The sequence below is a fragment of the Canis aureus genome, chromosome 32, assembly GCF_053574225.1.
Source record: "Canis aureus isolate CA01 chromosome 32, VMU_Caureus_v.1.0, whole genome shotgun sequence".
Taxonomy (NCBI): Eukaryota; Metazoa; Chordata; class Mammalia; order Carnivora; family Canidae; genus Canis; species Canis aureus.
In genome coordinates, this window is record NC_135642.1 from 35,039,705 (window position 1) to 35,058,083 (window position 18,379).

Genomic DNA, 18,379 nt, shown 5'->3' on the forward strand with positions numbered 1-18,379 from the left:
CACACCGATGCAAGTAAGCTTTATCTCCCTTATTGAGTCCTGTTGAGTGGTGGAGGTTGGCTGGAGGTGGAGTTTCAAAGGATTCTGCGGCTGAGACAGGAAAGTGAGCCGAGAGGGATCAGTGAGGTTGGCCCGAGTGTGGGGGGTGGGGGGGAAAGAGCTGGGAGGTTGCCATTTCCAGCCCATGCCAGAACTGTCTCCTCTGAGTTCCCACATCATCCTCTGCCTTTACCACTTGGCACTCAGCATAAGCCATTTGGGGACACTTCTTATGCAGAAGTCAGTTACACGAATTTCACTTTTCATCAGCTTTGGAGTAAGAATTTCTCAGCTCTGCCACTTTCTAGCTGTGAGACCATGGAGAAGTCATTTAACCTCTCTGAGCCTATTCCTTTAACTGCATACCTTTGTCTCATGCCTGCTGGTAACTAATTCGCAGAAAGGTAGGTCCAAGCCCTGAAGCCCTGATGGGCAGGGAGCTGCCTCCACAGAGTATGATGAAAATCCCCAAGCCCCTCCTTCCAGCTACTTCCCTCCCAGGATGTCTTACCTCCGTGGCCCACACTGCCCTTGGAGACACTACCTTGGTTGCAGAGGGCTCCGGAGAATCCAGGGAGGCACTCACAGATGCCGCTGATGTGATGGCAGGGCCCGCTGCTGTGCACGCAGAGTGGACAGGGCTGGGCGCAGCCATGGCCATAGAACCCAGGGGGGCAGACTGGGGATGAAGTGGAGACAGTGGTCAGCAGCCTCAGGGGCCCCAGTCAGCTTAGCTACTTGTCCTGTCCCACACAGGGATGAAGGGAGGCTCCTTAAGGGTATAGGGAGAACTGTCTCTACCCTGCACCTCTGAGGGCCTGTCCTCTGCAGAGAGGAGTGTGGTCTAGTCCTGTTTCCACTGAGGACCCTGGCTGGGCCCTGAACTTTGGGACAGAAAAGCCAGCACAGGAAGAGAGGGGACTAGGAGGGAGGAACTGGATGGGGGCTGACTCTGTGAGCCCAGCCCCTCTCAGGCCAGGTCTACTTCCAACAGGGAAGGGGTGGGGAGGGTGAGCCATCTGTGGGGTGGGGGCTCAGCCTTACTTCTCTGGCATAAGGGTCCTCGGAAGCCAGGGGCACACTCGCAGCTCCCATCCTCTGGGGAGCAGGAGCCACCGTTCTCGCAGCTGCAGGAGACAGAGCAGTTGGGACCCCAGCGACCAGGCGGACACATGCTGTCACAGCGGATGCCTGTGGGCCAGAGGCAGACTTGGGTTAGTGGTAAGAGGAGTGAAGGCAGAAGGAAGGATGATGGGAAGGGGCACTGTGCAGAATAAAGGAGTGGAGGTGAGCCCGGTGCATCTGGGAATGTAGAGGAAAACTCTAGTCCGGGCTTGGCTGGTCAGGGAGGGCTTCCAGGAAGAGGTGATGCCTGAAGTGAGTCTTAAGGGCCAAGAAGGAATTTACCAGATAAAGGAAACTCTGTGTGCAAAAAATGGGAGGCAAGAAGGAGAATCATGCCTTAAAAGAAAACATAGCATAGTGTAACTGAACCACAAAGTACAAAATGAGGTATGGCAAGAGTTGAGATTGTAGGACCAAGAGAAGGGACCAGGTCATGAAGGGCCACCTTCACTTTTGACATCTTAGCTGGTATCCAAAGTTAAGCTTGAGAGAAACCAACTATGGGGCAAGTGAACGCTGTTATGGGGCAGGGCTGAGGCAGCTGGGAGTGACCTACACACCCACTCATGTTAGCCCTGGAGCCACTGGTCCTATAGGTTCCAGCCACCCAGCCCCAGGGTGCAGGCTCAGATAATGGGTGGCGTCTTCTCAGATTCTTTTGACCACAGCCCCTCGGTGCCACGTGGATTTTAGGTCATATGTGCACACATGGATAAGATAGAAACCGACACTTTGCAAAATGACATTTTACTGTCACCATATGTGATGCCCTCTGATGTTTTCTCTGCACTGCCATGTACTCTATTAAGAAAGAGGAAGAAGGATTAAATAGGCTTTTTGAGCTGAGATAGAGGAGAAATGTACTGAGGTGATTACAGCCCAAAGGCTAAGAAGGAATTTCAAAAGGCCTGAGGCTCTGGGGTGGGGTTTCCTCTTGGGCAGAAATACTTCCAATCTGACATGCATTAGGTGAGTGGACACAGGAAACTGGCTTGGCTTTGGAAGGTGAACATCAGAGGCTCGAGAAGAGCAGAATTAGTTTAAAAATCATGTCTGCCTTGTTATCGGGACAGGAAAGAGAAAGATGGAAGAAGACGCTTGGGCCCAGTGAAGAGAGCCAGCCCCAGCAGCAGCGGGAGAGCAGTGGGACCAATTTGGAGGCAGGTTGGAGCTGTACGAGCCCACCTGAGCCCGTGGGAAAGGGAAGGGGGGCTGAGCAGCCAGAGAGAGCGGCGAGGGAGGGGCTGCAACAGGCTCTGGTCATCCTCTAGTGCTTGTCTAGTCTGGCGCCCACATCCCCTCCCCGGGCTCCCTCCCTGTGACATCTCAATTCAGCAGCTGGGCCGGGGCTTCAGATGCCACTCTCGGGGGGGGGGGGGGGGGGGGGGGGGGGGGGGGGAAATGAGGCCTCTTTGTGGAGGGAGGGAATCTGGCCTGCAGGCCTCGCCCCCCAGTGGAGGTATCTCCCGGGGCAGTTTCAGATGCTCCAGGGGCTAACCCTGCACAAATCCCCTGAATTGAGCGGAGGAGAGCCTGGGGAAGCCAGAACCACGAAGCCGTTCAAAGCTTCAACTTTCCCCTTCTCTAGAGACACAGAAGCTGTGACCTGCTCCAAGGAATACTTCTGTTGGAAAGCCAGGATCAGACTGCAGGCCGAGGGACTCTGCTGTCCCCCGGAGGCACACTGGACTAGGGCAGACTCTGCTGCCTGACAGGGACCTCTGATCCCATCTGTGTCTCATGCTCTCTTTGTGGGCTGACCTAAGCATATGGGTCACACTGCTGTCCCCTACAACCCTCTGCAGATACCGCTGTGATTAATAAAACACAACGCATGCAAAAGCCCCCTTGAATTCATGGCAGCTTGTTGCTATTGTGTGTTCTCCCAATTGACAGATATTAAAAGTACAGCTGCTGTCCTGTATGGGAACCTCAAAATATTTTCATGCCAAAAAGGGGTCCTCTTTCTTAGGGACTGAGAACCATGGCTGCAAGATGATTATGCAGATTGCAGGTGACAGCAGGGGCTCATGGTTCTTAGGATCTGGCAATTATTATATTCTAGGCCAGGTTCTGTGGGAGTAGGGACCCCTGTTGGAGGTTTTTACATGTCCTAAGGACTTCCCAGAACTTAAGACACTGGGACTTGAGTGGGGAGAGGGGTCCAGGGTTTCTGCCTGCGTAGAGTGCTCCAGTTCTACTGGAGTGGTCAAAGAAGCTGCCCCTTGGCCTGGTGGGAGGGTCACCCAACTACAACTTCTGAAGAGAGGCCTTATCTACGCCCTGTTTTCCCAGTAGGTGAATAGGGATAGTAATCCCCCTCAGAGGTCCTTCCCTGTCTTATAGAATCTCCCTGCTTTATTTTTCAGGACCCCCTACACATCTACATTGATGGGTAAAGCTAGGCTAAGAATCTATGTATTGTGACCTCAAGTTCATGTCACAAGGCCAACAACTCAGCAACCCACATCCTTCAAGGTCTGGTTAGGATCCTCCTTCTCCAGGAAGCCTTTCTGGATGGCTGCTCAGGGATTCGAGCAGCTAGTTGATAGTGGCATACAGCTTTGTCCCTGCCTATTATTTGAATGTTTCATGCATAAGTCTTGTCTCCCCTGCCAGCAATTTGAAGACAGGGAGCATGGCTTATTGACATGACCCTCCTTTGGACAGGATGGATTTGATGCTCCTAGTGGACAGGATGCCATCCTAATTATTTTTGCGTCCCTAGTGCCTAGCACTAGGGACACTAGTTGGTGTCCAGGGACTAGTGCTGTTATTGAGTTTTGCTATTTACTGCTGGGCCTGACACAGTGCTGGGTACACAGTAGTTGCCAACTAAGGACTCGGTGGTTGCTTGGGTCAATAAATGCTAATCGAACGAATAGATGGCTCCTTCTTGCAATATGATCTCACGTCCCCATCCTATGACACTAATGCCCTGAGACCTTGGACAACTTCCTTTCCTCAACTGTAGTCTGAGGAGGTTAGAGTAGATCACCTTGGAGGTCCCTTCATTTTAAGGGGAAAAACCATATATGAGTATAGCCCAGCTTCTTTAAATTTACTTCAATAAACATTTACTAGACTGCTGCCTGACAGGGACCTCTGATCCCATCTCTGTCTCACGCTCTCTCTGTGGCCTGACCCAGGCACATGGGTCACACTGCTGTTCCCTATGACCCTCTGCAGGGTTGAAGGGAACCCTCAACCTAAAGAGAGGCCTTATCTACACCCTGTTTTCCTATGTACTATGTACAGGGCAAGGTGAATTAGACATGATGGCACTTGTTGAAGTCTGAGGCTTATGTGGGCGAGGGGAGAATTTAGGGCAGAGCAAAACCGGTGTTGAGCTAAGGCATGAGCAATACACCAAGAGCTAGGAAGTCAGGGGTGGACTTCTTGGGGCAGGGATAGGTGGGGAGAGCTCACCAAGTGGGAGTCCGAGGCCTGTATCTTGTCGCCTCCTTTTCCCTCCTTGGTCCCCTTTTCCATGACAAACCTCAGGACATCAATCACTCCTTTGAAAAGACTTCAGGACCATATTTGGGAAAATTAGCTTTATATTAGAACAGCAGAGGCCTTGCTGAAAAGTTGTCCATCAAAGACAGAATTTTTAAGCACCAGATATCATTAAAATCTTATCGACTCACTTGAAATTAAAGCAATGAAAAATTAAAGTGGATTTCCACTTGGCTCCAGCTAGGGATCTGGGGCACCAGTGACTACTAGAGTGGGGCCTCACTCTGTTCCATGGGGCAGGTCAGGGGAGCCAAGTCAGAGATGCTATAGAGGAAGCCATGTCCCTGGCTTTCTGCTGCTCAGACGCTTTCTGGTTGTGGAAAACAGAGGCTGCTGAGCAACCTGGTGTGAATGATTATTTCAAGACCTACACTGCCAGTAATGCCTGTATCTCTCTTTCTCTATCCACCACTGGGTGCATTCACATAGCATAGCATTATTAAGCACTTCCTGTATTCATGGGCTACATTTCTTGAGCACAGCACCATGCACTGTTAGCATTTACAGGTATTAACTCATTTAAACTTCAAAATGACCCTGTGGTTGTGAGGATTACAATTATCTGCATTTTATGGATGGAGAATTCAGGCCCTGAGAGGTTAAAGGGCTTGCCCAATGTCACAAACCCAGGAAGCCTGGTTCTAGCTCTGGGTTCTCTCTCTCTCTCTCTCTCTTAAAAAGATTTTATTTATTTACTCATAAGAGACACATAGAGAAAGGCAGAGATAGGCAGAGGGAGAAGCAGGCTCCCTGCAGGGAGCCCGATGTGAGACTTGATCCCAGGACCCTGGGATCATGACCTGAGCCAAAGGCAGATGCTCAATCACTGAGCCTCCCAGGTGCCCCTAGATCTGTGTTCTTAACCACCATGTCATCTGTCTCTCAGCGGGTGGCAGGTGGTAGACACAGTGGTGAGCAAGGCTCTGCCTCCAGAGAGCTGATGGTCTAATTGGGGAGGCAGATAATAAACAAATACTCAAATGAGACTTCAGTAACAATTGAGGTAAGTATGGCAAGAAGAAGAGTGTAGGATGTTATGAGAATTAATAAGACTTACATAGTCTTGGCTACGTTGTAATGGAGAGCGGGCATTATCAGGTGCAAAGAAAAGGAAAGAACAACCCATGCAGAGGGAATGCATGTACAAAATGCCTGAGGTCAGGAAGGTGGTTGGCCCAGGTGGCTGCAGTATAGTGAGTGATGGGAAGGGGCAAAAGGTGGCAGAGTTGGGTGGCGGCCAGGTCACATAGACCCTGGGCCGTTGTAAGGATTGTGGATTTTCAACAAGTGTCATGGGAAGCCACTGAGGCACTTGGAGCAGGACTCCTGTGAACGGAGCTGGGTTTTGAGAAGTTCACTGTGGCCACCATATGCAGGATGGATACAGCTGGGCAAGAGGGGAGGAGGCCCAGAGACCAAGTAGGAGGCCAAGGCAGGGCCAGCTGAGAGATGGTGCTTAGAGGACCACAGTGGTGGCAGTGGGATGGATTTTCCCCGTGTTTGGGAGGCATGCTGATGAACACATATAGGGGCCCAGGAGTGTGAACCTGGGCTAAGCAGGAAGTCCCCATCCCTGACTCTACCATATCCTTTGTGAACACAGATTAAGCACCTACACCCACTGTGTGTCAGCCTTTGTCTGATTTCTTACTGGTATATTCCTAGCCTTTAGAACAAAGCCTGCACATAACAGGTGTTCAATAACTTGTTTGCTTGAAATGAATGGAGAACAAAGGCCCAGAAGAGAGAAGGGACAGGTGCATATGTAAGGAGCAAGAAGAATATGTGAAAGAGAAAGAACAGTCAAGAGAAGTAAAACACCAGGGACCTGGTTTCACAGGTGGGGTGGGGGTGGTTACCTGTCCATCCAGCCAGGCAGCAGCAGTGGCCCGTGACCGGATCGCAGCCATCCGCATGGCTGCAGTCACAGCGCTCACTGCAGTTCAGCCCGAATGTGCCATCCTGTGTAGGGAAGGAGAGAAATGATCAGACCCAGACACCCAGAGGTTCACACACTTCTGTTGGATTTTGATGACAACCTGAGCCAGTGTCCCGAGGGGATACAGAGAGACTGTGGCCGGAGCACAGCTGGAGCACTTTTTATAACTGTGCTCAACATGGCCACAAGGCCACTCCAAATAATTCTTTGGCTGTGTTAATAGGAGTATGGGGTTTGGAGGAGGGTGGTGACGGTCCTGCCCTACTTCTCGGTTGTCAAGCTCGAAGGGCTGTAGTTAGTGATTGTCAGCTAAAACTGTAGGTGAGAATGCACTTTGCAAATCATAATACATTGATCACAGGTAAAGAATGGTTTATTCTTCATTTCTAGGCAAGACAGTGGCACTCAACATTTGTTGTGTGCTCATTAGGTATCGAGAACCTTTTGTTACTCATATTTCTTAATCCCCACGGCGTATCTATGGGATGGTTCCATTATATTCACAATTTAAGGATGAGAAATCGGGTCAAGATCTACATAGTTAGGAAGTGGCAAAGTCCACATTTGAACCCAGGACTGCAGGCCTCATTCAACAATATCACATGTTGGTTGAACTTAACTGTATCTTAGACTAAGATCCAGCGATTAAGTCTCGATGGTTATCACTGAATAGTGCTTGGTTTTGTCCTCTCATACCCTGATCATAAAATTATTGAGGAACAGCAACTCTGAGGGGTCAGTAGGGCTGTCCTGTAGCATCATGCTGAGGATTCTGAGGCTGCACTGGGCTCAGGTCAACATGCCAGGGTCAGTTAAGAATGTTAACCAAGCGCAGCAAGGGGAAGTGACATGGAGGCACTATACCTGCCCGATATTTGCCATTCTATAGATGAAAGGGCTGAGGGCCAAAGTTGGACAGTGTCCACAGAGGTCAGAACTTGGGCTGATACCTGGATCTAAGGGTCCCACCATCTGGGCCAGTGCTCTTCTGTGCACGCCTCTGCAGACAGATTAACCCAGGGCAAGGGTGAGGGGGGTTCTGGGCCTGCCCGCCCTTCCCAGCCGTGGGCACTCACGGGGCAGGGCAGTTCGCAGGTGTCTCCGAGCCAGCCAGGGGTGCAGGAGCAGGAGCCATCTGTGGGGCTGCAGGCTGCCCCATTGGCACAGGCGCAGCTCTCATTGCAATTCAGGCCCCATGTCCCGCTGGGACACGGTAGGGTGCAGTCCAGGCCTTGCCACCCTGAGGGGAGGGAAAGGCTCTGTCACTTCTCCATCAGGGCCGGGCACGGCTTTCTGCCTACCCCCAGCTCGGTACCTGCCACCTAAACCACTGCTTCTCTGATCACTGGGTTGGAACACACATTCCACCTGCTACTCAGAAACACGGCACAGCGGTTAGGAGACCTAGGGCCAGACCCCAGGGCTCTTGCCTCCCCTCAACTGCTCTCACTGTGGGTGCATGACCCCGCCTAGGACGGGGAGCCAGCTGAGATGCGGAGGGCTAACTCAGCCCAGGATAGAATCCGGCAGCTTATTTTAGGGCCCTTTGCTTGCAAGACAGGCTGGTTTTCCATTCTGAGGCTGGTCATCGGCCTGTTTGCTCTCAGATCCATTCCTCTGCTTCCCCGGCTCTGAGTTACGGGGGGCTGATCCCTGCAACTGCATATCCCAGGCTTCCCCTTCAGCTGGCTCCCGGGTGGGCTTCATAATGGGAGACCTAGCTCACAGACCAGAGGTGGGGAGTAGAAGAGATGCCTGGTCCCTCCTCTGCTTTGTCTGCCTCGGGCCTGGCCCCTGATGGTGGTGGTGGCAATGGCTGGGTCTCCCCTGTATTCGCTGCTCTCACGCATCCCCTCTATCCACATCCCTGCTCCCACCTGGTGGCCCTCTGGAACCCCACTTCCTCCATTTGTCCCTCCCACCCTAGGCAGGAGCAGTGGCAGCTCCTCCCTCAGCTGCTAATCTCTGGTTTGCTCACTTTCCCCCCAGTGATTCTGATGCCATTATAACTAATCCCCTCTATTATATCTCTGCTATTGAAGTCCCCGGCCTGGGTCTCCTTGGCTGGGACCTGACATATAAGCTCCCTGACCCTGCATGGGGGTAGATGAGGCAGGAACAGCCCGGGCAGCTCAGCGGGCAGCCCACCCAGGGAAGCGTGCACATCTGAGGGCATGGGATTGGGAAGAAGGCACATCACCTTCCTTGCAGGTGCAAGAACCGTCCACTGGGGAGCAGGTGCCACCATTGTTACAGGTACAGACCGATGAGCAGTTGGGGCCGTAGGTCCCTGCAGCACATGGAACCGCACAGACCTCTCCCTGGAAAAGGAGGAGGTAAATTTTGGATCAGAGGTTGTCCCATGCTGGGGGGCTATGGAAGGCAGAGTAATGCCCTCCCCTCCAGCCCCCACAAAAGATATCCACGTTCTAATCCCTGGAACCAGTGAATATGTTCCCTTACATGGCAAAAGGGACTCTGCAGATGTGACTAAGGACCTTGAGATGCGGAGAGTATTCTAGATTACGCAGGTGGACCCAATCTAATCACAATGAGTCCTTAAAAGTAGAAGATGACTGAAGACGGTTGGAGAGATAGGCTATAAGAAGTCCTCCACCTGCCTGTGTTGACCTTGAAGACAGAGGAAGGGGACCACAGCCGAGGAATGTAGTGGCCTCTGAACGATAGGATCAATCCTCATTTTAGAGCCAGCAAGAACATGGGACCTCGGTCCTACAACCCTGGGAACTGAATTCCGCCAATGCCCTGAATGAACAGGAAGTGGATTCTCCCCTGGATCCTCCAGAAAGGAACACAGCCTGCAGACTTTGACTTTAGTTTTATGAGACCCAGATCTGACCTACAGAACTGTAAGGTAATAAATCTGTGTTGCCTTAAGCCACTCAATGTGTAGTTTGTCATGGCGGTGATAGGAAACGAATGCAGTAATTGTCACCAGTCAGGGGAGGGGCTTCCAAACTACAGCTCCAGGTGGGCAAAGCCCCTCAGAACTTGATCTCTGGGTCTGTATGGGGCACGGCAGCACAGAATGTAACCCCTTGCCTCTCAGTATTATTTGACTCTCTAACAACCCCATAACACAGGTAATAATACTCTATCCCCATCTACTTGAACCTCAGAGATGTTAAATCTAGGTAGTCATAGTCCATGTTTACTGAGCGCATTCTCAATGTCAGGAGCACGCATCATCATATTAATCCTCACAAGACTCGCCAGAGACGATCGCCTCAGCATTATACCCATTTTATAGGTAAAGCAATAGTATAGAGAAGTTAGGTACCTCAGCCCAGGCCTCCATAGGTGGGCTATTCCTTCCAGTGAAGGGTACAGAGTGGGGGCACATTACAGGGCAATGGGGACTTTGGAGGCCTTGACGGGTGGGACCATTCAATTCCCCAGAGAAGAATGAGGTAAAGGCAATCCAGGTGGGAAGAGTGTGACAAGAGTGCAGAGGAGCATGAGAGCTGAGAATATTCTAAGGGTAGCTGGGGGAGGAGTCCATGCAGGGGGAGGTGAGGGGGCTATTTAGAGGGGAGCTGAGAGCCTTGAATGCCAGGTAAGGGGGCTTGGGCTTTCTTCCGTGAGCCCCCCAGGACATGCCTTCTCTACTCAGGAGCCCATTATAGGGTTGTTTGCTCTGAGCATGTCATCACTAGACATTGAAGTCCTTCACCAGAAGGCTCCATGGTTCCACTCTAGTCTCTGCTGGTCCCTGGCAGGCCCTCATCACCTGGAGTCTGCAGTACTCCCATTACCAGAAAACTCTAATTTTTCTAAGACTATAAATAGCCCCTAGGAATATATTTAAGCTCTGAGGGCCTTGGCCAGTGTGCAAATTGCAGGCACAGCTTATGAGTTTCTCTGCATGAGTTTACTTTAAGGGACAAGGGCTTCTCTCCCGGTATCCTCATTAGCGGCCCCAGCCCCAGTCCTCCCTGGGGGCCTCCAGGGGCCTGTGAACCTGGTTGTGGGCCTGCTGACGGGGCTCCGAGAAGGCTCTTCGTCCTGGCCCTACTCCAGGGGGCAAGATGCAGAGTGCCCAGCTTGAAATATCTGCCCCCTGCCCCCGAAGGCTGCACCCAGGTACTATTTTCTCCCAGCAAAACCCAAGCAGGAATATTGACAGCTTGAGGTTGCCAGGCTGAGAGGACTTTCTGATTCCCAGAGAAGGAAATGGAGACTCAGGGCCTCATCCAGCACCCCCTAGTGCACTAGTGAGGATGAAGGAGAAGATAGTGAGGGAGGAGTGAGAATCAGATCTTCCTTCCAGACACATGGCAGGGCCCAGTGCTTACAGAATGGACTCTGGTGCCATCCTGCTTCCACCGCTTACTCACTGTGTGACCGTGCACAATTTACTAAACCACTCTGGGACTCAGTTCCTGCATCTGTGACATGGGAAAAATGACATCCCTACCTCGTACGATTGTTAAATTATATCTGAAGTAGATAGAACAGTGCCTGGAAGGTAGAGAGTGCTGTAAAAGCTGTTACGACTGCAAGGAAATATCTCTGTGCAAAGAATACACGAAGCTCTCCAAGGTTTTGGCAGAAGGCAGTTCTGGAGGAGGGATCCCTCTCTCACTCAATGAACAATGCCAGGCCCTGTGCAGTAGAGGACGGCTGGTGCTCATGGAGGGCAGGGATCCTAGCTTCATGTCCCCTGGGTCACCTGCTCCCACCTTCTGGTTCCCCTCCTCACAGTTGAAACAGGCCAGAAGTTTCATCACCACACACCAGGGGCATGGTCTTAGGGGACAGAATGACCGCTCCCTGTGGGGCTACCATGTGCCAGGAGCTCCTCCACTTTCGATTTGTTAGCTCCTAAGAGCAAAAAGTCCACTTAGGGAAGAGAGCAGTTTCTCAAGTGCAGAGTTCGCTGAAGGACCATGAGCCTGGTAGGGCAAATCCTGAGCACTCCCCTTCCTCCACCCCGCTGTCCTGACTCCTACCTGTTTCAAACTCCTCAAGAAGCACAAGTACTAGCAGTTAAACATTTTGTCCCACTCCCTACATCTGGCCACTGATGTGAGCAGCAGGCCTGGTCTATTGTTGATTGGCTGTCTCTTGATTGACGTTCACAGCAAGCCAATAGTCAGCCTAACTTCTCGGATTTAGACTAACAGCTCTGCCCACCTCCGGGCATCCCCCTGGCCAAGGTGGTGGAGTGATTCCCAAGGTGCCCCAGGTATCAACTCCCAACACACAGGCCATTCTCTCCCCCGTACACGTCCCCCAATCTGGGCTTTTTTTTTTTTCATTTTCCAATCTGGGCTTTAATCATGATGGCCTGTGAGGAGTCTGAGTCTACAGAAGTCAGTCTTTGTGTCTACACACACTTAGATAGTCAGTGTATACACCTATGAGTGTGTGTGTGTGTGTGTGTGTGTGTATGTCTAGGGGTATCTGTTTACCTGCCTGTGTGGATTTGGGTAGAAGTTTGTGACTCCTTCCTTCTCTTCCCCTCCTGCTGCATTCCCTCCCCAGGCCTGCCCTGGTGGCGATGGGTGCACACACAGCCACCACCCTACCCTCTGAGCACCCTGGGGATCCTGGTGGGCTCACGCGCCTGCCTCTGCCCTGGGGTGGTGGTGAGCTCAAGGAGGCAGGAATCTGATTTTATTCATGTCTAGATTCTCAGGGCTTGAGACCCTGTTGGTACATAATGGGCCCTCAATAAAGGTTGTTTAATTGAAATGAGATGTTTGTATGTACACGCTGGCTTCTACTGCTTCTACTGTGGACAACCAGAAGGACTGGGCACTTCCCATATGCTTTCTCTCTCATGCCAGGCAATTCAATGACTGTTCGCTGCATGGGACCAACTCTGAGCCAGCCCTGGTAATATGCTCCAGGGGCACGCAGGATGCTGAGACCCAGTCTCTGCCCTCGGGCAGCTCCCAGGCTGTGTCCGCACAGGCACACACCCGCCGGCCTCCAGATGTGTTTATCTGTCCATGGATTTGCTGTCTGCTCCCCTAGGTAGACTAGAGATTCAGGAGAATAGGGATCTTATCTGAGTTGCCCCAGCATCTGTAGCTCAGGCCCTGGCATAGACTACAGGGATTCCACAGTGTTGAATAGACGGGTGAGGGGCCCTGGTGGGGCTACGTTGGGTGGCATCCATCACACACAGGAAGCAGAATATTGTCTGGTCTTAGGCTGGGTCCTATGCTATCACACTGACTCTAGGCCGCTCTGGGGGCACTCATGAACAGGGAGAGCCAGGCCAGATCCTGGTCTAAAGTTCCAAGCCACACCCTGGCCCAAACCCTGCCTGGCCAGGCTGAGGGTGAGAAGTCCAGCTGGAAAATTAGCCTGTGGGCCCCCAGGGCACCCACTCAGGGAGATAAGACCCTCTGAGCTGAACAGAAAGGTAGAGATGATCAAGCCCATAGCTTTCATGAAAAGGAGACTGTAAGCCAGAGGGCCATGAGCTGAGACCCGTAGGCCAGTGCTCCCTAGGGGACAGGCTGTGGGACCGGGTCTTGTCTGCTTCCCACCCCCCGCTCTGGCCCAGACCAGCCCTGAATTCACATCTGTTGGTCTTTTCACACTCTGGGGAAAAGGACAGGACAACAGGCCTGGCTTGTGAACTCACATCAGAGTGAAGTTGGGGAGTTTGCATTTGGCATCTCCCGTGACTCACATAGCTTAGCGCTTGGTACCCTCAGTCCCTCAGCAAGGAGCACCCTAGGGCCCTGTACTGAGGCTGTTCCCCAAGATCTCCATCCAGCACATGTCTCACCGATGGACTTGTGTTTGTGTTGGGTAACATACAGGCCTTAGTTTCCTTTTTGATTATATGTGGTTATTAAAATCAATCCATCTCCCCAACTTTTCGACACCATGGACCCTTGGGAGTATCCTCCCTTCACAAAACCCTCTGAATCTGAAAGACACTGCTGACACTGTGTGCTGATGTCTAAGGCCACTCACGTATTGAATAGGTGCAATTTGGCCAGTGACCACATGCCATGTGACTCTGGTGGCAGCATCTTGTCGCCCAACCATGACCTAGAAATTCCAATGATGTCACCTACAACCAATCAGAGCTTCTAGTGAGTGCACGCTAACCTGAGATATCATGTAGAGTTAATTCTAATTAAAAGCAAAAGAAAAACCTTGGTGCTTTAGTTAGCTTCATCACAGGCAATGGAAGGTTGCCCGTAGGCTCTGTGAAATGTTCAAAACCTCTCCTGGCAACCTGCTACAGCCTTTGCAAAATGTCTAGCTGGGAACCACTGGCTGGGTTGTCTCTAAGGGCCCTTCAGCTCTGACTCTCTGAACATCTCGCCTGCAGTAGGGGTCTTAACCCAAAGGAGGGAGGGATGGTAGGAATGGTGGCCCAGGGCTGTGGAGTCCTCCTGGGGCTCCAAGAATCACACCAGCTAGGTGGCTGCCTCCTCTGCTAATGCATAGCCTGAACCTGACCATATACCATTCATAACATTGGGGGGACAGCCCATTGTACCAGAGCTGGGAGGACTTTGGGAATCCCTTGGTAAGGACACTGAGGCCAAGAGAGGGGAAGCGACCTGCCCAAGGCCATACAACTCAATGCCAGGCAGGGAGGGGCTTGGACCTTGAATCTCTTGGCTCCCATTTCAGGCACAGGATCCTAACAGCCTAGATGGAGTGAAACTCTCAGAGAGCCTATGCTGCTCTGCTCATACTGACAGCACACTCACCACCGGTGCCCACGGCGCCCACAAGACATGACCCTGACCTTGAGGAAGGGCTGCTTGCTGAGGCCCAGATGCTTTGAGCCTTTCTCAACACCTGGAAGTTGATGCCTGAGTGTTCTTACATTCTTATGCATCCCCATCTCTCCATCTCACCTCCACACAGCCCATACCCCACAGCCCCAGGAAGGGAGCCCTCCCATCGGGGCAACTCCTTGAGGTTCCAGCTTCCACCGGGGGAAGCCTGCCGGGTCTGCTCAGCATCTCCACTCTGTGAATGGAGGATGGATGTAAACACCTCCTCCCACCCAAAGGCCTGTTAATTATAGATGCAGCATTGGCTATTAACATCTTGAACTTGATTTGAAAGAGCTACTGCCAGAATGGAACCCCTGGAGCTGGTCCTGCTAAAGAGATGCAAATCTCCCCTACACTTTCCACCTGCCTTCTTGCACAACGTGGCAGCAGAGGCCCAGACCCCGGTGGGTAATGAGCTATATGTTCTATTAAATTTGTTTCAAATGCTGTTTATTGAATTTTCTCCCCTGCAATATGCTGCTTTGTAGTTTGGCCCTGTTTGGGAAAATTAATCAGCAGCTGGGCTTCTTGTGTGGATCATCCATTTTCCTTGCAATGGGCCAGAGGTTAATGAGTATTTTTTGGAGCGGGAGGAGGAGGAGGATGGAAAGCGGTTGACCCTCCCTCTCACAAAAGAGGGAGGCAATGTTGCAAGTTCATCTCTGGGTCTCCTTAAATATGTGGGTAGGAGGCAGTGTAAACAGAGTGGAGCTGGGTTCTCCAGATCCAGGCCAGGGTGGTGGGTATGCTCCCTATGGGAGCTTAGCAGAGAGGACTCTTGGACAGCCAGCCAGGGAAGCCATCCTGACCCACATGCCCTCTTGTTGGAGAAGTATAGATGGTTCTATACTTCTCTTTAAAGACAAGGCCCTGCATCTGGGGTCAGGATACATGGCAGTAAGTGAGGCAGAAGCACTGGCTCATGGTGATGCGGCCTCACACATCCCATCCATTCAGTCCACAGACCTTTGCTGAACATCTACTATAGGCCAGGCACCGTGACAGGCCCTGGGTCTCACAATAGCTACACCAGACTAGATGTGACCTAAGGTCCTATTCAACATCCACCATGTTCTTGAACCTCCCCCTGCCGTCCTGCTTCCAGAGCAGGGGTCCCTGTCACCTGCCCCTCTGCGACACAACAATTGTAATGAATTAAAAAAAAAAATCAGCTCTCATTCACCGGATTGTAAGTTCCATGAGGGTAGGGACTGGGCCTGTCTCATTCAGGTCTATGGCCCCAGCCCCAGAGCCTCGCCCACACTCGGTGCACATGTACTGACTTAGTTCAGTCATTCTGGAAATGTTTTTCAAGCACGAGTATATGAGGCTGTGGCATGAGAAGGACACAGGCTAGTCCCTTCCCTCCTTCCTGTTGCCATTCTGCCTTCCGTGGCCTCCCCGATCTTCTGATCGCTGCTGTTCCTCTCTCTACCCTACTAATCCTGGAGGTTCAGGGCCACCAATGCAGGCTGATTTTGGTGTCCAACGTCACGTCAATGCTGGCAGCACACATGCAGAGTATGCTTTGTTCTTTACAAACCCCCTGCCAGGCAGGTGTCTGCTCCTTGCCAAGCAGAGTGCCAGCCCTGGGCTGCTGGCTCTCCTTCTGCCCACCCTTCTCTGTCACCACCACTCCCAGCTCCCAGACTCTGGCAGTGGGACTCCCAGATAGGGAGCCTCATTTATGATTTTCCAGAAAGAAAGAATGACACATGGCTCACAAGGCAAAGAGAGAGCAGCCTGGACTGAACGCCAACGACAGAGGCCTCTCTAGTGCAGAGCAAACCTCACTGGACCTAATTAGTGTGTCACTGATAAAGCAGCAACTGACAGTGGATGCACGTTGAGGAAAAGAAACTCTGCATAAGGCATGAGGAGCAGAGGGTCAGAGAGATGTGGAGGAGAGAAGGGTGGAGGCCACTTGGGTGGAGGCCACTTGTCACATCCATTCCCATCCCTGCCTCCCCATGCTGAGGAGGTAATGCCCAGGATCACTCTGTCTGGCTCCCAAGGGGGATGGGTGGAAAAGTGCTGAAGGTTAGGCCCGGAAGCCCTATCTACATCTGTTCTAATGAATTGGCTATCAGTGAGCTGAAGCTGCTCTGTACAGCTGTGCAGGCTAAGCACTGCACAACTCTAGAGGTGACACACACATGACTGTCATCATACTTTGTGCATGCATGACATCAATTTTCTGGCAGATGTCAGTAGAAGGTCTTGAGGAAGGGATACCCTTTTTCTCATCTGCACAAACATGCTCTGTAACTCTGACCCCTCAAGAATCTTCTCTGGAGGAGCACAGATACCTCCTAAAAGTTCCTAAACAGATACCAAGATATTTTGGAGAGACCCGAGAGGTAGTGCATGTGGCCAAAGAAGGACATCTGGGCTCAAGTGAAAGCCAGGTCCTGGCTGCAAGACTGGGGGTCCTCTTGGAGACTCAGCGGCTGTCTTGGTAAAACAGTTTCTCTTCTGCTTTGCACCGCTGCCCTTTGTCCCCGTCTGTAAGTCCTCTCCCCTTCTCCACCTGATTCCTCCTGAGCTCAGAGAAGGCATCACAAGCTAATAAGGTCTTACTGAGCACTCTATCAGGCGACTCCCCCGCACCCCGACTCTAAGGTCCCGTGGAGTTCTCGCAGGCATGCAGAGGGCCAGGCCCCGCAGAGGGGGAGCAGGGGTGGGCAGGACTGTGGTCCTCACCACTGTCCACAGCCCTGCACCCCTACAGACAGGGCTGACCCACTGGCTTAGGACAGACTGCTCCACTGTGGGGTTCCCTTGCTGCCAGCTGGGCCAGGCGTTCATGTCCTCTGTCCTCTTCTGGGATTTTTTTGGTGGTGGTGTTAAAATTTTATTTATTTATTTATTCATGAGAGACACAGAGAGGTAGAGACACAGGCAGAGGGAGAAGCAGGCTCCTTGCGGGGAGCCCGATGCAGGGCTAGATCCTGGGACTTGGGGATCGCGCCCTGAGCCGAAGGCAGATGCTCAACCACTGAGCCACCCAGGTGTCCTGTCCCCTTCTGTTCTTATAATAGCCCTTCAGGTAAGGAATTCCTTCCTTCTTAGAGAAAGAACCACCCTAGAGCAAGGCCAAACTGAGGCTGGAGGGGTCAGCTAGCCCCAAGTCACTGTGGGAAGGGGGCCGGCCGACTCCACAGACTGAGCTCTCCCCTCAACTTGGCCACCTCAACAGCGGACAGGCCAGTGAGGCTGGGGACCCAGATGTCCTGAGCACCTACTATATGTCACGCCCTGTCCTAGGTGCCTTCCGACACATTGGATGTTAAATGCATGTTGCTGGAGGCAGAAATGGCTTCTAGGGGCTCACAGTGGGCAATCTTAAAGGGCATTTGTGTCTTGTATCAGGAGACTCCTGACGCTCCTAAAAGCCTTTAAAGTTTGAAGGAATAAAGCTAAGGTGGTGGAACAACAGACCCTGTGAGCGAGGGTTAGCCTGGGGAGAGTGCCAGCATCCATCAGGTGGCATATATCCTCTGAAAAGGCTCTGGGTACAGTGATGATGACGGGGACACCACTGCTGGCAACTGGGCAAGATGTCAGCATCGCACACCTCTTATGAGGCCTCACTTCCTAAGTCAGCTTTGCGTTCCCACTCTAGGCCTCACCTGCCTCTCCCTGCCTCCCCACGCACCAGCTCCAGTGCTCCCTCAGAGACTGGAGGGCGAGGTGGGGAGGATTCCAGCCACAGCGGGTCAGGGCCTCTCCTGCAGGCCTCTGAGAACAGGACAAAACTCCCTTGCAAAGTTTGAGCCCAAATCTTCAAGAGTCCCTGGGCAAGAGTGACAGTACATGACCCCAATCGCTCTGCATTAGGTTTCATGATTTCTTTAGTAGTTTGAAAAGATGCCAGAAAAACACTGCTTCTTAACTGCTGGGAGAGCCTACTGTGGGCATTAGGGGAGGCCTTCATGAGCTTGGGGGAGACAGTGTGCAGAACACAGAGTGG

General features: G+C 52.1%; 1 protein-coding gene across 6 annotated transcripts in view; it reads right to left on the reverse strand.

Annotated features, from left to right (window-relative positions):
• The window catches only part of MEGF11 (multiple EGF like domains 11), a 343,797-nt gene that overhangs the window by 26,361 nt on the left and 299,057 nt on the right, over positions 1–18,379 (reverse strand). For all 6 annotated transcript variants that reach the window (XR_013370476.1, XM_077881550.1, XM_077881548.1 and 3 more), the window contains 5 exons: positions 8,823–8,943; positions 7,699–7,862; positions 6,543–6,645; positions 1,084–1,230; positions 584–718 (listed from right to left, as the gene is read on the reverse strand). Coding sequence is in view for 5 of the 6 variants with exons in the window: in XM_077881550.1 (XP_077737676.1) it covers positions 584–718; positions 1,084–1,230; positions 6,543–6,645; positions 7,699–7,862; positions 8,823–8,943 (670 nt within the window). In the remaining variant the exon portion in view is untranslated. The remainder of the gene's footprint in view (positions 1–583; positions 719–1,083; positions 1,231–6,542; positions 6,646–7,698; positions 7,863–8,822; positions 8,944–18,379) is intronic.